The 24,414-nt window shown below is 41.1% G+C and overlaps 3 protein-coding genes across 3 annotated transcripts; 1 reads left to right on the forward strand and 2 right to left on the reverse strand.

The window, feature by feature from the left end:
* The first annotated feature begins 1,313 nt into the window (after positions 1–1,313).
* On the forward strand, positions 1,314–22,309 carry rb1 (retinoblastoma 1). The gene is made up of 27 exons (XM_027273491.1): positions 1,314–1,831; positions 2,235–2,355; positions 2,953–3,056; positions 3,911–4,045; positions 4,130–4,168; positions 4,259–4,308; positions 4,536–4,646; positions 4,799–4,944; positions 5,405–5,482; positions 6,538–6,647; positions 6,727–6,804; positions 7,155–7,242; positions 7,345–7,461; positions 7,551–7,607; positions 7,836–7,867; positions 7,972–8,048; positions 8,157–8,395; positions 16,680–16,795; positions 18,514–18,671; positions 18,771–18,916; positions 18,999–19,103; positions 19,200–19,313; positions 19,421–19,569; positions 19,657–19,687; positions 19,786–19,928; positions 20,265–20,311; positions 20,407–22,309. The coding sequence occupies exons 1-27, from the start codon at positions 1,722–1,724 to the stop codon at positions 20,469–20,471; spliced, it is 2,766 nt and encodes a 921-aa protein (XP_027129292.1). The 5' UTR covers positions 1,314–1,721; the 3' UTR covers positions 20,472–22,309.
* LOC113744334 (lysophosphatidic acid receptor 6) lies at positions 8,408–10,474 on the reverse strand. Its single transcript, XM_027273492.1, has one exon. It carries the CDS (start codon positions 10,057–10,059, stop codon positions 9,076–9,078), a length of 984 nt encoding a protein of 327 aa, XP_027129293.1. The 5' UTR covers positions 10,060–10,474; the 3' UTR covers positions 8,408–9,075.
* lpar6b (lysophosphatidic acid receptor 6b) lies at positions 12,729–15,905 on the reverse strand. Its single transcript, XM_010731821.3, has one exon. It carries the CDS (start codon positions 14,393–14,395, stop codon positions 13,364–13,366), a length of 1,032 nt encoding a protein of 343 aa, XP_010730123.1. The 5' UTR covers positions 14,396–15,905; the 3' UTR covers positions 12,729–13,363.
* Positions 22,310–24,414: the final 2,105 nt, after the last annotated feature.

A 24,414-nucleotide genomic window follows, 5' to 3' on the forward strand; every position in this document is an offset into this window, starting at 1 on the left:
ATATTATGTGTTTTTTGAATTCGATGCCAGCAACATGTTTTCAAAAAAGTTGGGATAGGGTCTGTTCATCACCTGAACTGAGGAGACTTGAAATGTTGAAAGTTTCAGTTCGGGGTCTCCATTGTCATAACTTTGTCATCTTTCATAGTGCAGAAAAATTTTTCAATAGGTTGCCAGTTAAGTTGTGAGAACTTCCACCAGGTGTTTTCTTTCAGCATTTCACAACTTTTCCAGTGTTTTTGGTGCCTTTGCACCAACTTTTTTGAAAAGAGTTGCTGGTATCGAATTCTAAAGGGGTACGGATATATATATCGATGTTCAGTGGGGTTAGACACAAGTCTAGGACACGCAGTAAAAATTTGACATTATAATTTAAATCTTAGAAGCAGAGAGCTAAGTTTTTATTAATTCAAAGATACATAAACCTAAAATTAAACTTGAAAATAAACATATATATATGGAATATAGTAGTATATCTCTATATATCTATCTAAATCACTCAAATATCTCTATCATCATAATATAGTATATCGAAATATATGGAAAGAGCCATATTGATCAATAAAGGAACAACCAAAATATACATTCAACACCAGATCTTCAAAGTATCCCAGAGATGCTATATACAAAAAACATGGTCCCATACCCTCTTCATTCAAGCAGCTGAAACCACCCCGACCTACAGGTACAATACAGATACATTTTTGTGAAAACCAAATTTATGTCAGAGTTGTTGTGTTGGATTGAGTGTACAAACATGGCTGAATTTGCATTTGGTGATACAATCTCTTATTTGTAAGTACATCACAATTTTGCATAATATCCACGTACAGGTCACTTATTATATGACCATGAACCAAACTTTCCTGAAACCTTGTAGTCATTTTAAATAACAATATGTGGATTTTACCACAAGAGGGCATTAAATGCATTAAGATGATTGTGCAGGGGAGGCACATCTGATTTCTAAGACTCTATATTTTCTGTCTTTATCATAAGAAACAAATGTTTACAGTGACAATGGAGATTAAAGCCTACATAAATTATATGTGAAATGAGTTTAAACGCAGAATAACGTAAAAAAAAATAAAAATAATAATAATACCAAAACAAACACAAAGGGGGCACGAGAGTAAGCACGTGCACGGGTTACGTCACTGTAATTAAGTTATTAAGTAGTTACATTAATTAGCTGAAATGACGTGTTTACTCTGCACAGTACTCAGCGGCTGGATGGCGGGATAAATGCTCAGCAGCGGATGTTACGTAGTTACTTTCCCGCGTTTTCATCCCGTGAGTTTGGGTAAGTTCGTTTGCGGTTTGTCACGTGACCCCGGTGAACGTACACAGTGCACTCCGCGGAGAGTTTAACGCAAATATAAAGCTGTAAAAACCGAACACATGTCGTGTTAAAGTCCACGGCGGTGTAGACAAACAAAGCAGAAACACGGCGAACACGTTAGCACGCGCGGAGTTGTGGACACCAACCGTCGTGGGCGTCTTACACGTTGAAACACCGCCCGCGCCGGCACTCTACGGTGTCACAAACCGAGCGTCCACTCCGAAACGGGTTCAGGAAGTCGTTCAAGGTTTTGTTGTATTGTTGCCACGGACGGAGCTCGTGCAGCTGGGGAGGGCTTTAAACTTTAACTTTAAAAACAAAACAAATATATATATTTTTAATTATTAGATCCGCCCGTTAAGCTCACCAGGACACCGAGATGCCACCTAAAAAACGCAACTCTGCGACGGCACAGAGCAAAGAGCTGAAGCCCGGCGCTGAAAGTGGCTCTCCAGACAAGAAGGAGAGTCCAGAGTTATCTGTTAAAAAGTAAGAAAAGTTCTCACGCTCATTCAGACTCCAGCAGCTCATTAACAGTCTGATAATTAGCCGGTTTAAAGTGTTAACTATAGCCTTTAGCCTTTTGTTAGCTCGCCTGCTAACTGACCGTTAGTTGGCAGTTGGGGCAGTTTGGACGAAGCCAGGCCTGATTTCAAATTTCAGAGCTAACAACACTTTACTGTAACACAACATGTACTTCTCACAGCCCTGCACACTCATCCACAGAGTATAACACGTGTAAAAGATGTTATAACACACAAACACAGCCCTGGTCTGACTCAGACATTGGCTAACAGTCATGTGCGTGCTGTTGTTGTTGTTGTTGTTGTCGTCGTCATCGTCATCTGAGCAGCGTGTTTTCATTTTCTATTTGTCTCCATCCCTCTTTAAGGCACAGAGACAAGGATGCTGAGTTTGTGGCCCTGTGTAAGAGCCTCTGTGTGACCGACCTGGTGTGTGACCGAGCCTGGAAGCTGTGGAAAGCTGTTCAAGACTCCCTGGAGGAAGTAGCTGTATGTGTTTTTATCTGTAAATGTGTGTGTGCGTGTTATGTTGTGATGCAAAGGGAAAGTCAGCGGTGTACGTTGTTTTAGTCTGGTTGAAAACTACGACTACTATCCCTTACTGTTTATACTTTTAGAGTAAGTAAAGTTTAGAATAAAAAGGCCACTACTGCTCACAGCCAGTCTACGTCTGTGGTGCTGGTTTCAAAAAGCTTCCCTTACCATTGGAAATCTGAATTATCCTCCGAGAGTAATTATGGCATAACCCACTATTGCCTTTCAGACAGTAGCTGATCATAGTGTACAGTTAAAGGAGAGCAGATATGGATGCACTGCACTCCGTAAGCAGACAGATGTGTTAAATTTGAGATTTATTCTCACGGATAAACGCAGATAATTATACCTTTTCTGTCACGTTTCTTCTTTGCACCCATTCAAAATGTTAATTCTGTTTAAATTTAGAGAGACAGATATGTCGATGGGGGTGGTGTTGCCTCGCTCTAACATGATGATATTAACGCTCTCCATCAGGATGTCGGTGATTTCCAAACGAGTGCGTGTTATTTGTTAGTTTTTAAACATCGCTCTGTGTATGTTTCATTTCAGGAGAGTCAGAAAAGGCTGTGGGGGGCTTGTCTGTTTGTGTCAGCCACAGACATGGATGTCACCTGTTTCACCTTAACTCAGGTTCTGAAAGCAGTCAGTATGAAGTAAGTACTCTCCGTGCATGACCCACGTTATTGGTTAAAATATTCATCATGCAACTTTGCTATCCACATTAGTCCCCGCATTAAATTCAAATCCCTAATGCTTCGCTACAAAGTAGTCTCTGCTTCTGCACCTACCTACTTCTCAATGCCGTTGTTGTTTGGCTTTGACTGGGAACAGAAGGTGCCAGTCTATCTCAACTCTGTGGTGGCCAGTGTCGAAGAGACCTATTGCTGCCTTCCTAGTCATAATAGATAGCTTGTTGTTGACGTTCCAATCTGCGTAAACAGACATCTGTGTCTCCAGACTAGAATATGCTGACACTAAGACCTCCATGGGTAAAAACATTCTCTTTGACTAATTCTGGGTGTATAGTATTTGTGGTGTTATCTTTGGGTTTAAAGTCTATCCACCAGGATGAGTTGGGCAGAATGTGAGACCGACTCAGGCACTTCTGATGAACTATGAGTGTCTCTAATTCTCCTTGTCCAAGCGTCAATAAATAATACAGCATAAGACATCAGAGGCTCCTGAACACTTTCTTCCCTCCTGACCTCACCATTGACCTTTGACTTCAGCAATTTCTCCACAACCTCCTCTCTGAAGACTACCAACAACTGGATAAATCTATCTGCCTTCTCTCATTTGAGTCTATGCGAGTTGTGCTTACATTAACATGTCCTTGTCACACTGTACCTCACCTGTTTCCCTTTTTGTAAGTCACTTTGGGTAAAAGTATCAGCTAAATGAGTAAATGTAATCAAAGTGAAATCTAAACCCCTGGTTTTGGTTTTACAACTTTATCCACAATTTATTTCATCTCTCCCACAAACTCACCCTTTGTCTTTCTGTGTAGTGTGAAGCAGTTTTTTGCTCTGGTGAGGAAACTGGATGTGAACGTGGACACTATAAGCACCAAGGTGAATTCAGCACTGACACGAATGGAGAAAAAGTACAGCGTGACACTGGCTCTCTACGAGAGGTTTGAGAAGTGAGTGAACAGCACAGCTGTCTGATTCATGTAGAACAGTTTGTGGCTAAATTGTAACCGATAATAATGTTTGTTTCGTTTCAGAACGTGCAAGAAAATCTTTGCTTTGGTGTCGGATGGCAAGTAAGTTGGATAACTGTTCACCACACATTTGCTTTTTGCAAAAGATGTGACGCAGGAGCACGATTACTCATTCAGTGTCTCTTTTCCAAGGGAGAGGGAGACCATTCGGAGCTGTTGGACAATGTTTCTTTTGGCCAAGGGTGAGTTAAGCCTTTAAACGCAACAACAAAAACGAGTAGGATCAAGCTGTTAACACACTAGATGGGATAGTTTTCACGTTGCTCCATCTTCTTCCTTTCCGACCTTCCTTCCACCTTCGTGCTCGGCTCTGGAGCTTGGAAAATGTTTTGTGGTTCTGTTGTTTCTCATCCCCAGTAGTAGTATTGTGATGATGCTTCTCATGTGCTGATATCTCTGCTGTCTGCAGGAAGGGCCTTGCAGATGGAAGATGACCTGGTCATATCATTCCAGCTGCTGCTTTGTACGCTGGAGTTATGCATCAAGCGTTGCCCTCCAGACCTTCTGCAGCCTCTTTACAGTAAGCTTCAGTATCATTTTCTGTCGGTATTCAATAAAGCTTTAGGACTTATTATTGAAAGATGTGAAGACAAAAAGTTGTTTAAAAGTGTGTGCAATTCTGTGTCATGATGTATTGTCTAACCCTGTAAATGTTTTTTTTTCCTCTCTCAGAATCAGCTATCAGCAAAGTTCAGAGTCCTCCGACACGAACATCTCGTCGCAACCAGAGCAAAGCCAAATCTCGACCTCCGGAGCCTGAGGTGGATTTGCAGCTTCTCGAAACTTTGTGCAAAGAGAACGAATGCAATGCAGAAGAGGTTTGAGCCCCCTGTCTTTATGTTTATCTCAGGCTTTGTTCAGACTGCAGGCAAAAATCTGATTTGTTACTCAAATCAGGTCTTGAAGAAGTGATCAGATCGGATTTGTGTCCAGACATCTCCAACCTATCTGCATGAGTTGCTGATTACGTGACAGTGCAACACGGCAGAAGCCCTGTCTCCCCCTAAAGTTCACAGACTGTTGCCGCTCTGTAGCAGCTGAGCCGCCCTGATGCACTGCCCTAACTCCGGTCCTGACACAAAAGACTTTGAAATCTGATATGAGTGTCTGGGTTGAGACACATCTGTAGAAATCTAATCACTTGGAATCAAACCGCCTTCAAATGTAGCTTCAGTCTGATTTAACCTGGATCTGAACAAGGCCCTCACAGTCATCGTGCAAACACATTTCTTCTGACGTGTGTATTCCACCTCATTTCACCTCTAATTGTATTTGCAGGTAAAGAATGTGTACCAGACCAGTTTCTCAGCTTTCCTGGACTCACTGGATCTTTCAAGATCTGCAGATTTTCCTCAGGTAGGTAATGCGGAGGGCTACGCGACGATTACCACAACACCTGCTCCACTGTTTGGCTTCACAGTCTGCACTTCACAATTTCCATTAGTTATCTCTTCCTGCTCGCTGCTGCAGTTGTTGAATGTTTGTTTGAGTGCCTGACAGCTGTTGGCCACTGCTGCTCATATATGTTTGTTTTTTACATACGTGGTGTCAGGAAAATGTGTACTCAAGCGGGGGGCATCCTTTTTAGTGTGTCAGGTAGTATATTGCAGAGGCTAGTATAAAAGCAATGGAGACAGGATGCTACTGTTTGCTGCGACAAACACACTTCTCTGAAGAAGGTCACTGGAAATATTTGTTCTGCTGTTAGATTACCCCAGTAACAGGCAGGTGGTGTGCATTATTTACGCGAGCGTGCATAAGTCTCGTCATATTAATCCGACCTATGAGTAAGTTGCCTCAGAACAGACATCTGAGCCTCAGTCTGTTTTCCTGATCTGGTTCCAGACAAGTTGGAGCCTGCCGGTAGTTAACAAGTACCTCATTTAACGAGTTAACTTAAGAATTACCGGTCACAATTGATCACAGAGAGGCGTGCCGACAAGCTGAGAGACTCAGCCTCTGACTAGCTGTATGTTAATAATTTAATCCCCCCCAAATTGCATCTTGTGGGTTGGAAAGCCAGACTAGGTGTCTCTCAAATCAGTATCCATCTGTCAGGAAGCTAGAAGGCGAAGATGACCATGCCTCGCCAGTTGGTGACATATCAAGAACAGGGAACAACTCATCTAGTTCAGTATACACATAAACATAAACAAAAGGAGTTGCGTCAGATTAAGACCAAATTATTGTTTTGATATTTGACGTGTAATGACATGTGTTATTCAAGTCTTCAGGATGTTTAGAAAGTCCCTGCAGATGTTTGTCGTTTAGTTCTAATGAATGAAACCATGCAGTGTGTTTATTTTTCATGTCTAGTAATTTTTTTGCATTTAGCACTTCTGGATTTTGATAAGATGTAGAATTAAATAGTGAACTCTCAAGTAACCACAACCTTTTAATTTTCTCCACAGGTGAACGACATCAACCAACAATACGAAGAGCACTACCTCAAGAGTCGAGACATTGATGGGCGGCTGTTTTTTGACGGAGATGAGACTGTTCTTGCACCTAAAGTCGAGATGTAAGTTCTTCTTTTCTTTTCACTGCTCAGTGATTTGATGTTGAACTTGAGAATGTTTAATCATGAATGCTGCGTTCAGATCACAGTTGGAGAGAACGCCAAAGAAAAACCTTTCAGACGAAGATACCGTACTCATCCCGCCTCAGACTCCAATCAGGTGAGTAGCTAGCGGTCATTTGGGAGTTGTAGTTGGTGACTAAAAAAGCAAAATCATGTTGTTTTGGGAGTTCCTATCCATGCAAAGTGCCCAAAGATTGAAATGAAAAACTAAGATCTAATAAATTTCAATCTAACTTAATACATTTTTAAAATCTGGCAGCCTTTTTTTAAGCTTCTGTTTCAGCTGGTGTGAAAAGTTTAAGATAAACTTTCAGTTTAAATAGAAAAATAAATAGTTTAAATGTTTGGTTTATAGTTGTATTACATTTTAACATGACATATATTTAAAAACTATGTCAAACACTGAAGATTGTTCTTGGATCATCATGGTCTTGATTTTTGTTTCAGAGCGGCCATGAACTCCATTAAGCAGTTGAGGGGTGATCTCACCTCCAGTGGGGACCAGCCTTCTACTAACCTGGATACATATTTCAAAGTGCGTCTCCAGATGTGTTGCAGCTAATCAAAATGTCCCATGAAAGTGCATCTCACAAGCTTAATTTAATGTATTTCCTGTTTTCTTGTGTTCTGTGATCAGAATTGCACTGTTGACCCGAAGCAGGACGTGCTGAAGCGTTTGGAGACGCTCGGACAGGCGTTCAGCCAAAGGTTCGGTCAGGCAGTCGGCCCTCGCTGTATAGTACTCGGCAGACAGGTAGGAACTAGCGAGCAGATGGTGAGCAACAACAGCAGTGCTGCTTGTGCTCAAATCATTTCATGTCTGACTTTTCTTTTGTCTTTCAGAGGTTCACCCTCGGTGTCAAACTCTATTACAAAGTCATGGAGGCAATGCTGAAATCGGTATTTAATTCTTTTATTTATTTTTTGGCAATAATTGTTTGCAATCTTCAGATTTGGCCACAAAAATATATTTCAGAAAACCACAATTGATTGATCTACTATATATCATAAATATTTATTTTCTATTTTCTTTTACTTTCTATGCAACGCCTCACCTGTAGACTACAGACAGTGTCTGCCATAACTCTCGTTTTCCCTCTCACTGATCTCATGTTTTTTATTTTGCAGGAAGAGAAGCGGCTGTCTGTCCAGAATTTCAGGTTTGTGTTCTTCAGTTTTTATTATATCATCATGTTTTTGTTGTCTTTTATTGTAAGTGAAGCGTCATTTGCCTTTAAGCTAATTCACTTCATTCTCATTACAGTAAACTCCTCAATGACTCCACATTTCACACATCGCTTTTGGCCTGCGCTCTGGAGGTGATCATGGCAACGTATGGAGGTGTGTCCTGTAATACTAAACCTGGAATCACTGTGTCACATCTTACAGTTATCTGTAATACAGACGAATATTTGGACAAGTCGTAATAATGTTGCTTCTCGTGTTTAGAGAGCAGTTTTAAGACCGGAGGATACAACCACCCTGCTGCTACCGCTGCTGGTGGTGGTGATGCAGCTGATACAAACGTGTGCTTCCCTTGGATTCTTGATGTGGTGAACCTCGCCGCCTTCGACTTTTACAAAGTCATCGAGAGCTTCATCAAGGCCGACCCCACCCTGAACAAAGAAATCGTGAAACACCTGGAGACCTGCGAGAACCTCATCATGGAGAGGATCGCATGGAGGACGGTCAGTTTGAGCTTTTATCACATTACGGTATTTTGATAATAACTTTATTTATATAGCAGCTTTAAAAAACAAAAAACAAAACAACCAACAGAGTTTACATCCATACCGTTTTATCATAACCTTTATTTTGTCAAATGAGACTCATTCAGACAGGATTTCCCCCTTTCGCTGTCTCTCAAACCGTCGGACACAAACCAAATTAAACTTCTTCGTGTCACTATTTTGCGAGTCAGACACAAATTGAGAAGCTCTGTGCATGAAATAAACAAAGCCAGAACACAACAGGTAGAGTATCAGAGTTTAGTCCATGAATCCACCTGGATATGGAGGTTCTGCTCTGATTGTCTGATTCACCAAAAGTTGGATCCAGCTCAACTTCTCTGTAGCAGGTGGCTGCGGCCTGCACTGCTGCCGCCCAAACACACTACCTGCACTCAAATGGATGGAAAAACCTGCATTTACGCAGCCTTAAAAAGTCACTACATGCGAGAAATGTCATCAATATTTCACAAACACGCTGAAGTTGTTTTGATACAAAGGAACTTCTTTGACCGGACCAGAGGTGCTGCCCTCAGCAGTGTTAACGTAAACACAGAAAACCTGTTCAGCCTAATGCAGTTGATGCCAAAATACACTTTGGGGGGCCAGTAAAGACCTTTCCTTTTCAGTGACGATCAGTATCACTGGCTGCCGCTGCCTCCACCGCCATGCACCTCTTTGTGTCCCATGCTGCTGGAGAAATAGTAGATGAATGGGTTGAGGCAGCAGTTGGAGCTTGCTAGAGTTAGCACCACGGGGTGCACAGCCTTGGTCACCTTGGCCAGGCCACAGTGGGGCAGCAGCCCCACATGTGTGAGGGTGTATCCCAGGAGGTTGATGTGATAGGGCACGAAGCACAGCAGGAAGACCCCGAGCACCCAGTAAATAACCTTGAGAGTGTGCTGACGATTGTGGCGCTGGCTGCGGGAGCGGCGTCTTGGCTGGCGTAGCACACTTAGCACTCTGCAGTAGCTGTAGAGAAGCAGCACAGTGGGCAGCAGAAACGAGCCAAAGACTAAGCCCAGAGCTAACAGGATGATGGTGCGGTGGCGTTGGGAGGACGGGTCCAGCAGACAGGGCTCGTGGTGGCGAGCGGCTGCAGAGCGCAGCAGAGGGAGGCCCACACTGAGCCCCAGCACCAGGCACCAGATCCCCCCACTTACCAACTGTGCAACACGCAACCTGCGGAGTGCTGAAGCCAGTGGGTGCACAACAGCAAAGTAACGGTCCACAGCAATGCACACCAGGAAGAAGATGCTTCCGTACAGGCTGATGTATTTGACGGTGAAAGTGAGGTGGCAGTACGCCGCACCAGCCGTCCAACTGGACTCCCCCGTCTTGGAGGCTCTGGCTTTCTGGTGGTAGTAGTAGATTCTCAGGGGTAGAGAGATGACAAAAAACATGTCGGCAGCTGACAGGCTGATCATGTAGATGGCTGTGCTGTTGATGGTGCAGGGAGACTGGCATAGTCTGCGCAGGGCAACGCCGTTGGTGGCCAACCCGAGCAAGAAGATGACGCTGTAGGACACTTTATAGAAGGTGAAGCGGTAGCTGGTGTCCACAGTGCAGTTAGACAGAGGTGAGAACGGTGTGGCTGGCACATCAGTCATATTCCACGTCTCCATGACCCAAAATGATTCGCTGCTCACTCACATCTGGGGGAAATTATATTGTTTGGACATGAGATGGGAGGAAGAAACCAGGTCAGTTAGTTGGCAAGTAAAAACTTAATGAAGTCACAAATGCTGTTTTTTATGGAATGTAAATTTACAGAGGTGACATGAGCACACAGCTAACACGGCTGAATTAATATTTGAAATTCAACATGACAGACCTGCGAATGCGCTCAATAAAGACTTAACCGCATCTTCCTGTCCCCATAAAAGAAGCAAACATTTAGTTTCATTACATGCAGAGTGTAATACCAGTACACTGCAGTAATTAGACCTTTAGTGACGCCCTTAAAGTCTTTTAAAAAAATTTTTAGTCAATATTGGGGATACTAATGATCGTGTCATTTTACATAATTCTGTAAGAATTGTTAGAGGTACAAACATCTGAACAAAACTTTATTAATGAATCAAAGTTTTGCATACCCATATTTATACATTATGCACATCATTAGGCTGACAAGGTGGCAGTTGCGGTTAATCATCCTAACCAGGATGATAAACATAAAACAACTGATAAACACAGTAAAGTACAACACAAAGGGTGCAGAGAAATATTATTTTCTATGTTCTTTGTTGTCTTTCAAACACTTTGACCCGCTGAAGATCACAACATTGTCGTTCTTAACCTTTTGGGGTGTGGAATAAATGTGCTGGCGTGAGCTGGCTGACGAGTTACAGCTCCCACTGTTATCTTAACACTGATATCAAAATAATCTGACTTTCAACAACACTGATGTGAACATGTCACTTTGTACCTTGATTTATATCATCCAAACCAGGTTAATAAACATAAAATGAATGCAATAAAGTGCAAAGGAAAAGGAGCAGAGAAAATGTATTTACTATGTGCTCCAACACTGATGATATCAAGATAATTTGACTTCCAGCAATAATATTTGTTAAGACATCCCTGATCCTCTAAAGGATGTAGTAAATCTTTCTTTTCTTTCTTTTTTTCTCCCTTCCTCTCATATTTTCTTTCTCTTTCAGTGATCTGATGTAACTCCTATATTATAATATAATATAATATAACATAATAATACACTTAAGATAAGATGAGATTAACTTTACTGCTCCCACAGCAGGAAATTCCCTTGTTACAGCAGCTCACAGTACATACGGTGGATAAGAAAATACTTACTAATACATACTAATACACAGATATGCATGATGGATCTGATGCACATATCTATCTCACCAGTATCTGATGAGTAACTGTTGTGTGACGCTTGATCTTCTGCCTTTTATTATTACAACATCACTCATCTTCAGATAATCTTCATTTAAGCCCCAAGTGGACGATACAGTTAATTGCTTGATTTTTATTTATTTTTTAAATAAAAAAATCTCTCCTAATCGATTACAGACTGAACATGTGAGCATAATTAGTACAACTGAAGAGACGTATTGAAACAAAGCTTCATCACTCACCACTATCAGCGTCTCATCGATGCAGTGACCGTGTCGGGAAGCTGAAAGACTGCAGATGCTCCTGATTGAAACAGTTCACGCCTCCTCTCCTCTCCTCTCCTCTCCTCTCCTCTCCTCTCCTCTCCTCAATACACTTTCTTCTTCCTGCCACCTAATCACCTAATTTCAGCTGATTGAGTCAAAATATTTAATGAGCTTCAAACGATCACTAGTTTAGCTTGAGGACTGGTTAGTTTTCTGATTTTAACCAGTTAGTTTTCTGATTGAGTTAAAGTTGGTGATCAGTATTAAAATTAGGCTTGTTTCATTACAGTGGGAGTCATGTTTATGGCTGCTTGTTAAAAAACCTACACGAATGATTGGAGTTGATCATTAACTAGATTTGTCAGCCATCTGACGAGCAATAATTCATACAGCGGTGCAGCCCAGAGGGAAATCAGAGGGACAAAAGCTGCTTGTGTTTCTGCTCTTTTGTTCAACAGTTTTAAAGTATATTTTCACCAGGTGCATGATGGGACTTTTCGAAGGTTTCATGTGTATGGTCGTCATTAATACACACCACAGGGACATAGTGAGACAAATTTGAATTAGATAGAAAAATAACAAAACAAAGACACATGTCACTGTTTCAGTGAAATAATTGCTTCATATTTATTTTCCAGTGCACATGTTATGATTATTACAAATGGAAATGAGTTGTTTTTCTTCCAGTTTAATTTAATAAACTTTCTTTGCACACATTAAATTATATTAATATGATCATCAGCTGTGATGATCTTGTCAACAGAATCAGTTTTTCTGCAGATTTAAGTTTATACTCTGGAATATTCCCTAGGTCTGTTTTTAGGATTGCAGTAACTACCCCTGTGCTCTATTTTGTAAATGTACTTTACCGCCAAGAGGCATGTTGTTGCTCGTCTGCTTCATTTTTTTCACAATCCGTCTCAGCGATGGTGCAGTGGTGGTGATGAGTCTGTCCTTGTCAGTGCCGACCCCTCGGGCTAAGCCTCTCAACAGGAATGCGGTAGCGCTCGGTCTTGCAGCACATTGCTTTTACAAGAAGGAACAAATATTCAAGCTGCACCATATTTCATTTACAGTGTGAGCTCAGTTTGGCTTCAGTAACTTGCACCATTTACCACCAACAGGAAGATTAAATTCTAACCTCTAAAGAGTTTCAAAAACTGCATCACAAAGATATGACCATTCATTATAGATAAGTCCTTTGGCAGTCCTTTCAGCAGTCAAATATTGACCACACCTGTGATCTACAGTTTGAATTTTATTGACTCATTGTGCATTCATGGCATTGGCCAACTGCAGTACCTGTAGCTGCAGCTGCTAGTACCTGTATGACTAGTAGGTCGAGGTAATACCCTCTTTTGCAGTCACATATTTCACAACTCAACAAAGTATCTCAAACTCGAAAACCTTTTTGAAGTTATTGACTTTTATTCACTTTCATTATAAAGAAAGCTGTTATAGAACATGTTGCTCTATAAAGTGCTTAAAAGCTCAAGTGAGGCTATTTAGAAACTGCACACTACGGTACATAAACAGAGTTGTAACACTGGTTCAGCATTGCTGAAGTAGAGCCTTCCTAAAAGAGCTAAAACTACAATTACAATGTCTCCTGTGCAAAAGCTGATCATCATTTGCAGCACCATGTACGTGACTATGGCTTACACACCTGTCATTTTGAGTGAAACACATTATGAATTCATTTCCTGACAGTTTTACACTTGTGAGCTGTGACTTTCAACCCTGGTAAAGGGTATTTACACTACAACAAACATTTTCACTCTGAACGACAATTAGTTTTAGTCTAAACGCTATGGTTGCTTTGCAAGCTGTCCATCTGTAGTCTTTGAAACAGCTTGACACCGTTATTCCATGCTGTGGACTTGCGTTTGATGGAGCTCTGAATCGTCTCCGACGTGAAGTAGTAAATGACCGGATCAAAACAGCAGTTGGTCACCGCTATGCACAGAGCGATGGGGTAGATGGTTCTGACCACATATTCAGCGGTGCATCCTTTTAGGATATTGGAGCGTACCATGGCGTAGAACATGAGATTGATGTTGTAGGGGATGAAACAGAAGCAGAAGATGAGCAGATGCACGATGATCATCCTCAAGATTTTGGCCTTGTTGAGGCTTCCCCCACGATTGAGAGTTTGGGGTTTCCTCAACGTCCGTAGCACCATGACGGAGCAGAAGACATTGATCATCAAAGGGATGATGAAGCCCACAGTTTCGATGAACACCACCACCTTGGACAGCTCAGCCTTCCACTGTTTTTTGGAGTAGTTTTCAAAGCAGTAGCTTGAGTTGGCATTTTTGGGTGAAGTGGTATCCAAAAGAAACCCAGTGGGAATACTTCCAGAAAGAACCATCACCCAAACTGTGCAGCAGGCCAATTTGGCATTCCTCTTGGTACGAATAGCTTGGGACCGAAACGGGTGCACAATGGCCAGGAAACGGTCAACACTGATGCAGGTGAGGAAGAGGATGCTGCCATACATGTTGGTGTAGAACAAGGCCACAGAGATCTTGCACAACTCATTTCCAAACATCCAATCGCGTTTAACAAAGTAAACGATCCGAAAAGGCAGGCTGAGGACGAAGAGAGAGTCCGAGACGACGAGGTTTATCATGTATGTCGTGGTCTCATTCCGCAGTTTCAGGTTACAGGCAAAAATATAAACTGCCACCATGTTGAAGAGAAGTCCAATCACAAACACCAAGCTGAAAACGCAGCTGTACAGTGTGTACTTGAAATCATCACTCTTGTTACAGTGATTTTGAATGTTCAGTGTGGTGGTGTCTTGTAGAGCTTGTGTAGAGTTGTTATACATTTTTAAACCTGGAAAGTTTGGAGCCTAACACAGTGATGGAAAAAGTTGTCCTCCTTTACTTGTTGGTCATTTAAAGCAACGTGTTAATCCAACCATGTGCAGCAGGCAGGAACAATGACATTTCCGTTGGGTAGAAAAAACAGTACTGAAATGCAGAAGAAAAGTTCCGTTTGTGTGGTTTTATGTTATAGACCGCAGCGACATGAAAGTACACAGTAACTCCATATAAAAATACTTGCATCAGTATCCAAAGTCCTTCACTGTCCAACAAAAAGTGGTCCTCCACAGTCCAGTTGTCCTCTGAAGCAGAAATGTTTTTTTGAAAGAAGGATCATGTGCCAACTTCGCGAACAGTCGAGTGCTTCTTCTTTTTTCTTCTTTCTTGTTTTCCTGTGTGTTCCTGCTGCTGCCCTGGGGGGCGTTACTCTTAAGCTTCTGAAGTTTTCCTCTGCTCTTGCATGCTCGTAAACCAGAGATCCAGCAGGCAGCTGTCTGAAAAGATTGAGACTCCACCACAAACTCAAAGGGAGGTGCCTCCGTGGAGCAGGAGGGCGGGTGCAAAGTCCTCACGTTGCTGCTTTGTTTTTGTACTCGTATTTTTGAAATTTGAATAATGATGTAGTTGAGCTTTCTACTAGATTACAAACATTTCTGAACTGCTATAGGTGTGTTTAGATCTCAACCTTTTCTTTATGTGACTATGACTTCTTCAAATACATAATCAGGTAACGTTAGAGACGTAAAACTTGATCTGGGGTTGTCAGTGAACTTAGGACTGTTGAGCAATGATTTCACAACACCTAATAAAACTTTACCCTCATACATATCATTATACATCATAGATTTTTTTGTTAAAGTGGAGTCAGCCGGGCGTGGCATGTATGACACGAAGAATGTGCTCATAACAAGTCTACACCTGCAGCTACTGTGTAAACCTATGTAGTAAACCACACCTTCTTCCCTGTATGATCTCACGTCTGATATTGTTTTTCCTTCTTTGTAAAAGCTGATGCTCATGTTTTGATTTTTTTTAATGTGTCAAGAGATAAAAATGTGCTCTCAGGTAAGGTGAATTTCCACAGTTGTCACCGATGATCTGATCGTACAGGGAGCTTAAGTAAACATTATAAGAGGAACAGTTGTGTTATCAGTCCAGGATAAAACCTTAATGGTTTAACGGTTTTTGCGAAGGGAATTTATTTTTGGCACTCGCACTGATCATAAAACACCCTACCCCACACGCAAGTGATGTTGATTAAATTGTTCCAAACGTGTTTGTTTCTTATTGAATATCATCTAAAACTACTAACTCTTCATTAAACATGTGAAGTCTGACTCTCTTTATACACACTGCAACACAAACCTCCAAATATTCTTCTGTGCATCACTTTCGAAGCATGTACAATAACCAACACCATTGGGTAAACATGCAAACACAATAGTACACTGAGTATCCTAATCCCTTCCCTCCGCCCTCCCAAAAATAAATACTTAGACAAGACATACCAAACAAAGAAAGAACAAGGACAATGTACTTTATAAAGGCAAACAAGGACATATAACCTATAGATCCTTGTACACACCCTTGTACTTATATAAGCAATTAACAATTTAATCTAAACAAAATTGAAACACAAAACAAGTTAAAACAAAAAGGTGACGTTATATTTCTATAATTTATGTTGTATTTATATCCTTAAGGAATCCAATATACAGCAGTATTAATTTGTCTGTTTTATCAGTGCTCTGCGTTTTATTTAAGATTTTTAATTAAAGTCATGAGTTTAGCTCCGAAACTTGGAGGAATTAATCGAATGCCAGAAACTTTTCATTGAATCACAGATGCATAAATGTTCCTTCTTTAGTTTTACATCGAGGATTATCTGTGAATCTTAACAAAATAAGAACCTGCGTGTGTTTCCGTTTACTGTGAAGAAAAAAAAAAATGTAAGTAGGCGTGGGGGCAACCTCAACTTCATGTGAAGATCGTGCCAATGCTGGCACTTCAGTTTTCTAAATGTCAGCATAAGCTTCATTATCGAATGAATCCACAGCAGGAACCGATCGTTATGTGATAAAATTCACCCGTTCGTGCTCAGATCAGATTAAACGCAGAGGACTGAAAGGTCACCGAAGGACTGAACTTTAAACCTCTGACGGTCTGAAAAAACTGTAATTAACCTCAGTTTAATTTTTACTGTTGTATCTTCTTTTTTCTCCAAATGTTGAATTGAACTCCAGTTATAACTGTATGTAGTAACTGTCAGTATGTGCATGTCTGCAGGGCTCGCCGCTGTTTGAGCTGCTGAAACAAGAGCATGAAGGCGGAGCGGCAGAGCAAGTGGAGCCCCCAGCTAGTTTCAACCAACCACTGCAGCACAACCACACCGCAGCTGACCTGTGAGTCTGCCAACCCACAACCTGTCTGTCTGTCCGCCTGCCTGCCTGTCTATCTATCTGTCAGCTGCTGGTACAAACCAGCTCAGAGACCTAAAATATGTTTGTCTGTTGTGAAACCACTGAGTCACAGAGTCTCAACTGCGGCTGATTGTTCTGCTCTGAGCTACTAGAACCACCACAATGAACATAGCGGCCTATTTTTAAAAATGTAATTTTACACATTAACATTTGAAGCTTCTAGTGAAGTTTTCGAATGAACCTTTCGTTATATTTTATGATAAAAAAAAAAAGTTTTTGAAGGCAAAATGCCAACAAATGTGGATTGAAGCAGAATATTTCATTAGACAAAGACATGTAGTAACAGTAACAGTTTCAGTTACATGTCTGTTTTCAATGCATGTTTAGATCACACTACAGAGGCCACACTCACTGAAATCATATCTTGAGACATCATAATATTAATTAGTGTAACTTTATCTGCAATTATGCAGAAATACTGAGTCTCATCCTCTGAATTACTCTCAGAGACAGTGTCGGATTATCATTGAAGGGACCTCATGATCCAGACCTGCTCCTCCACATCACTGAAGTTTTGAATCCCCTGTCACCGGCTTTAGCTCAAAGTTAAGGCTAGCTTTAGATTTGTAATAGTGTTAAAAAAAAGAAAAATATTTTGGAGGCACAGGATGATCAGTATCAAGCGTGAAAAAAAGGGCCAAAATGACCGGCTTAGTAGTTCTAGTGTGTAAGATTTATACAGAATTTGAATATAATATTCAAAGATTTGTCTCCATTAGTGTATAATCACCAGAAAATAAGAATCTTTATGTTTAGTTATCTTAGATTAAGCCTTTTACATACATACATACATACATACATACACTAGTCTGGAGACTGTGCTGGCCGCTCCATGTTTTCAAGCTTACCATCTTGTTCTTTTTTCCTGAGGTAGTTTGGCATAGCTTGGACTTGTGTGAGACTTGCTTACTACGACCACTTATTAAGCTGTTGTCCTGTGATCCGCCTATCACGCAAGCTGTTGACTCTCAGAAACTTGCCCCCTCATTGAGTGGTGGCTTTGGGTCTGCCAGACCGCTTCCTGTCAGAGTTTCCCCCAGTTTCTGAGTGCCTTTTGATGGTGAAGAAAACTGTACTCACTGACACCTTGAATTTTTTTGCAATTTCTCTGTAGGAAAGACCTCAATTTTTAAGTGTATGATGGTCTGTCCTCGTCTATTGTTAATTGCCTTTTCTCGCCATTTTTGTAGCAACACACTACTTTCTGCAGTACGGTACTGTTCACCTGATGCTCATGAGGGTCTGGTACCACATGTGTTTCCAACACTGCTTTTATGCAGACAGAGGGCGTTATAAGTAATCAAGAAGTTGGACACCTGTAGGATTAGTAGCACCAGCTTTCAAGCCTGATTTAACCTTCATTGCTGCAGAACAGCTTTAAATTGTTAACCCACTTTGTCTTCCCTGAAAATGGCCTTCTGTATAATTCTGAAATGTACATTATTTTTCAGTTTTGGGTAACCAAACCTTTTTTTTAACCTCTGGCTGTTCATTTTAGTTTGCTATTCATTGGGCTTGCCATGACTTGAATTGCATAAATAACTGGAAAAATTATGGTGTTCTAAAACTTTTGAATGAGGCTCGATTGTATTTCTTCTACACACTGGTCCTTTAATGTTTGTGTTTCTCCATCCTCTCAGATATTTGTCCCCCACGCGTCCGAACGTTCGTGTATTGCCACCCCAATCTCCGGCCACGCCCAGCTCTCAGCCTTCCTCTCAGCCTCCTCAAGCTTCGACCCAGCCTGCCGGCCAGAGCCTCCCAAAGTCCAACTCCCTCAGCCTCTTCTATAAGAAATGTAAGATGTCGTTCAACTGTTCCAACATTTTTAATTAATGCAGATATAGAAGTTAAAGCTTCTCTGGATAACTTCTGGAACAAAACGCTCTCTCTGTAGTGTACCGCCTGGCCTACACGAGGCTCAAGATACTCTGCTCCTACCTGCTGTCCTCCCACCCTGAACTGGAGCCCATCATATGGACCCTGTTCCAGCACACCCTGCAGCACGAGCACGAGCTGATGAGAGACCGTCACCTCGACCAGGTAACCTATAGCTTTACTTAGTCTCGGTGTCTCTTTCCTTATGTTTTCCTGTTTGTTTTCTCAAACTGCTTCTCTCCTGTAGTTGATGATGTCGGCCATGTATGCCATTTGTAAAGTGAAGAGTGTCGATCTGCGCTTCAAGACCATCGTCACAGCCTATAAGAACATGCCCAACACCAGCCAGGAGGTCTTTAATGTTAATTATTTTGTTTTTTTTTGTTTTTTGCTGTTTTTAGTTGTCTTGAACGACTTTTAACTTTCTTTGCGCGTCTCTCTGTCTCAGACCTTTAAGCATGTGTTGATCACTGAGGGACACTATGACTCCATCATAGTCTTCTACAACCAAGTGTTCATGCAGAAGCTGAAAACCAACATCTTGCAGTACGCGTCGACCAGGGTGAGACACCTGCTCCACGAGGAGCTACAATTAATAATTTGCACCTTAATAATATGCACCGATGTCAGATAAATGTTCACGGCCTCTCGTTGTTTTTGTTTTTGCAGCCGCCCCCCCTCTCGCCAATCCCGCAAATACCACGCAGCCCGTACAAGCTCCCCAGCTCACCTCTGCGCGTGCCTGGGAGCAACAACGTGTACATCTCCCCGCTGAAAAGCCCACGCATGTCCCCGAGTATCATGACTCCTCGCACCAGGTGAGTCGAGCATGTTCATACTCAGAACTCAAGTGATCAGCTGCACTTGATACAAATTTCTCACGTGTGTTTTTTGCCTTCTAACAGGATGCTGGTATCGATTGGTGAATCTTTTGGGGTAAGGTCCTCTTTTGTTCAGCACATTAAAATCTATCAATTTTCTTTCCCCATTTATTCACACACTTGTTTTTTTGGGTTGTTTTTTTTTTTTCACAGCTGGCCAATCGTTTCCAGAAGATCAACCAGATGGTCAACAGCAGCGACCGCTCCTTTAAGAGGACCCTGGATCTCGGCGCCACCCCAAAGCCCCTGAAGAGGCTACGTTTCGATGTGGACGGGCAAGACGAAGCCGACGGCAGGTTGGTCATAGATGGTGTTTTTAAGATAAACACACGCAGTGTGCACACACACAGGCACACATACTACACATCTTTCCCCCGCTCCCTTCTGTTCCGTGGTAAATGGTCATGACCACACACACATCCGTTTGTACCGTCTTTTATGCTCCTGGTGCTTAGATCCAGCTCTCCATCCACATTGCCATTTCTTCACTTCAGCAGGGGTCTCCGGTCTTTCCAAAGATATTATGCTGGCGCTGACAGCTGTCTTAGAGTGCAGTGGGTCACCAGATGTAACATGAAGTATGACCGAAAAATGTAATATTTAATAAAAACACTTTTTTTAAAAATTTACAGCAAATCTGGAAGAGACTCCACACTGATACAAAAACTTGCAGAGATGAGTAAGTGAAAACTGGTTTATATGTTTCACACTTCTTCACATGTTCTGATTGTTGAAGTTCCTTAAACATTTTGATGACTTTATTTTGTCCTCCAGACTCTACTCGGAGTCGCATGCAGGAGCAGAAGATGAAGGAGGACGCAGAATCAAGGAAGGAGTAACTCGTTAAAAACCTACTGAACTGGCCTGCACTGTTTATCACAGCGTGAACTTCCTGTTCACACACACTCTCCTGTACATTTAGTATTGGATTTTAGTTTGTATTTAACTTTGAGGAGTAATATGTGAATATAGAGGACTTTCCTCTTTTGTGTTGATGCTTTAACTGAGTGTTTTAACTGTTTGAATAATCGTCGACACCGTTGAATTTAATTTGAGTTTTGAATTGTTGCATAGTAAAGGCTTAAAGTCCACCAGGCACGAAGTTGCTGGAGCTGATCGCGGCCGTTCCTGTCAGAGTTTCAAACCCCACCAGATTCGCTGCGGTCCATTTTAGGAAGCGGCGCTCCACAGAGAGAATACGTGGATATTCTACGCCGCGAGCAGCCTGCATCAATCTGCACGGCGTAGCTTGAGCTGGCCAGAAGTCAGGCAGAGAAAGACACCTAGTAGATTTTCAAAATAAAACACCCTGTGCAAACTGACAAAAGGTTGCTAACAGAGTTTGGCAGGCAAAACATCCTGGTGGGGTTTGAAGTCGCGTGGAGAGCAGACTAAAACTGACTGTTTCGGTGTCAAGTGTTTTGTTTTTAAGAGTGGTATTAATTTGTGTGGCTGTTTAAGAAATCATTGTTTTCACTCACATGAATGTTCTCGAGTGGTGAGAATCACTGTTGGTTTTCTTCTTGTTGTTATATAATTGGTGGAGTCTCACCACCATCAGGACTTTCATGTGTTTTTATTTTCACATTTCAAAATGTTTCGATGATGATGATGCAATGCTCCAATTGTTTCAATCATGATGACTCTCCCTAGAAAAGGATTAAATGTCAGCAGCCTCTTGAGGGAAATCAATGTCCTTTCATGCTGCAGTTTTACTTTTAAAGTGATATTTTTACTTGGGATAACATCTCGGGAAAGTTTAGATTGTGCCATAAAGTGAGATTGATTGTTTTACAAATCAAATATTGCTTGAAGGAAAATCCTTGCACATGATTTGCACTCCTCATTTCAAAGGATTTGGTTACAGGTAACACTTATTTTTGGTGTTTTATAGTTTTACTTTTTGGCAGTACAAACACCTCATAGTATTTTCATATTCTCTGTCACAATTTTTTCTACACATATGTTCATTTTAATGTTTGAAAATTCCGAGAAAAGGTACAGTGAGACAGAGAAAATACATATGTGGGCTTTACCCCAGGAAAAAAAGAAATATTGCTAGAAATGTCGATTTACCAGAGTTTTTAAATTAAAATGTGTTTATATTGTACTTTATTGAAGTAGTTTCTTGAAAGCGTAGTAAATATTTCTTTTGAAAATATTTTGTTTTGGGACTTCTTTGCATCGCTGTCTTGACATGCAGGTATTCTTTGGAAATCAGTGGTCATGGTTGACGTCTCTGTCTGTGCTTTCAACAGCATGTAGTGATTAACAAGCTGATAGACCGAACACGCTGGTTTTTTTGTTTGTTTGTTTTTAGGATTGTTTTATTGTGTTCCAGTTGTATGTACACCGTCTCACACTGTCTGGTTCTGTTGTTGGTTCATGGAGACTTGTGAAGATCTCCTTTGGAGGTAAATACCATGCAAGTGTTTGTTATGAAAATGAATCTGAGTTAATCTTTCTCAGGAATCTCATCCCACATTTCCCAACAAAAAGATGATTGTGAAATCTGTTTTAGGAACTTTAAGTTATGACTCCTGCTTACTCTCATCCTTTAAGATCATTTGTTATTGATAGACCGTTTAGATCTCCTCATCGTGTTTACAACCAGAAAATTCTGTGTTTTGTTTTGTTTTTCTACCACGAACCAATAAAAACCAGAACTTTGACAGAACATAGATGGTCATTGGTATCAGTCATGTTTTATTACCTCCATCCATTTTCTGTAACCGCTTATCCTCATCCGTGTCACGGTGGGGCTGGAGTCTATCCCGGCTGACTGGACAAGTCGGCAGCTCTTCACAGGACACACATCGTAGAGACAAACATCCATTCATACCTACGGGCAATTTAGAGTGACCAACTAACCCCTAAAGTGCATTTCTTTGGACTGTGGGAGGAAGAACATGCAAACAGGAACAGCCATTTAATCACAATGTACCCGTTCATATGAGACACCTGTTAATGGAAAACACACATCCTGTCATACTAACGGCTCACATATGTCACTCTACATGCAGTTACCTTATGTGCTCTGGCTGTAGCTGGCTGAGTTGAACTCTCTGGGTCTGTCTGACCATGTTACTTTGATTAACTCTAAACTCCCTAAAAAAAACCTCAATAACCTGATATGCCTTAACTTAATCAGGCCTGGCAATAGGATTATTACTGTAATATAGACATTGATAAACAATAATTACAGTTAAACCTCTACCACAAATATTTGTGCGCAATGTATATACAGTAAATCCCAGTCCCAGTCATTATAAATTTAACTGATGGGGATTATTATGCCTGATTTTAGGGGGAGCTGTAGCCACCTCAGCACCTCTACATCAGACATCCATGATTTCAGTCACAACAATGAGCTTTCGGTATATAGTGGCCCTTTTTCTCCCTCTGCTGTGCAAAATTATGCACAAGATTCTGCATATAGTGAGGCTTCACTCCACACAAGATTACAGTTAAAATGATTTTTTTTTTTTTAAAGGCACTGTGCTGGATTCATTGATGTGTAACATGATCATCTGTGTTTGGGTTAGGTTTATGGTTTGAAATCACCAACACTGATAGAGAACCATTTCACACAACATTTGCATTTTACAAGAACCTGCTGATAATGGCACAGTCTGTGTGGTAAAGTAAACGCAGATTAAACCCATCAGCGCACATACAGTCAGTGCTAGAGGAAGTATTCAGATCCTTCACTTCAGTAAAAGTACTGATCCTGCACTGTACAAGTGATAAACTGTACAAGTCATAAAATGACAAGGTAGAAGGTAAACTAAAATGTTTTAAGTATTAAATGTGACAGTATTAAAGCAGTAAAATACCCCCTGTGACTGTTCTACTATATCTGATCTCATTAGATTATTTGGAGGTAAAAGCAGGATTTTACTGTTGTAGTTGGTTGAGGTGGAGTTCATTTTTAACTACTTTGTATCGACTGCAACTCTTCATTCTGCATTTATCAGCTGATTATTTTCTCCATGAATCAATTGTTTGGTTTGTAAAATTTAAGAATGTAACTATTCTCGAAGAAAGATGACGTGGACTACTGAGAACCTTCACAGATTTCTCAAATTTGATCTTTAGTACAGTACTTAATTTACAGTAATTAATATAACATCTGATGGTGATAAAGTGCCAACAAAAATTATCAGAGAAGCTTCTCAAAACCCACGTAGATAGAAAAATAACTTCACAGGAGCCTCGAGACAAAAATAGAAATGTAATTTTAGTAACTGGACTGAAATGTTCAAGAACTTGAAAAGAGAGTCATGGAGAGTCATGGAAATAAATCACTGCATCTTTTTCTTGCAGCTCGTTGTTTTTCTCTCTGATGTGAACTCCCTCCATCTCCTCTGGGGAGAAAACGAAGACAGCTGCTGCCTGTTCGGTAACAGCTACCTTAATTGTACCATGGCACTGTTTCCAATGGGGAGGCCAGAGTTAATTCCTGTTTGAACGCAGAAACAGTTTGGTTTGAGCCCAGCCAAGCGTGAAACACTTTGAACTGGTTACGTTTTAATTGGCTTTGCCCCATGGGTGGAGACTTAAGTGTGTTATTGAGTTTGTGGGTGCTGATTTCATGCAGTCAGTCGGTAGCAGATGATCGCAGGGTACCAAAGTGTTCAGTTCGCTCATTGGAGCTGCTAATGATATCTGTCTTCTTCATCTCTGAAGCTCATAAAAGCTCACAAAAAATATATTTCGTGTGTCCAGAGAATGTGATTCTGTTGTTGCTTTAGGATCGCCCCTTAAAATTGTGCTGTTTTT

Source organism: Larimichthys crocea, chromosome XXII (genome assembly GCF_000972845.2).
Source record: "Larimichthys crocea isolate SSNF chromosome XXII, L_crocea_2.0, whole genome shotgun sequence".
NCBI lineage: Eukaryota > Metazoa > Chordata > Actinopteri > Sciaenidae > Larimichthys > Larimichthys crocea.

Excerpts from the sequence above, each read along its gene's own strand:
- rb1 (XM_027273491.1), top strand. The coding sequence starts at position 1,722 with ATGCCACCTAAAAAACGCAACTCTGCGACGGCACAGAGCAAAGAGCTG. Across the intron at positions 6,805-7,154 it reads CCGCCTCAGACTCCAATCAG|AGCGGCCATGAACTCCATTA; the intron begins GTGAGTAGCTAG and ends TTTTTGTTTCAG. Across the intron at positions 7,462-7,550 it reads GTATAGTACTCGGCAGACAG|AGGTTCACCCTCGGTGTCAA; the intron begins GTAGGAACTAGC and ends TTTGTCTTTCAG.
- LOC113744334 (XM_027273492.1), bottom strand. The coding sequence starts at position 10,059 with ATGGAGACGTGGAATATGACTGATGTGCCAGCCACACCGTTCTCACCT.
- lpar6b (XM_010731821.3), bottom strand. The coding sequence starts at position 14,395 with ATGTATAACAACTCTACACAAGCTCTACAAGACACCACCACACTGAAC.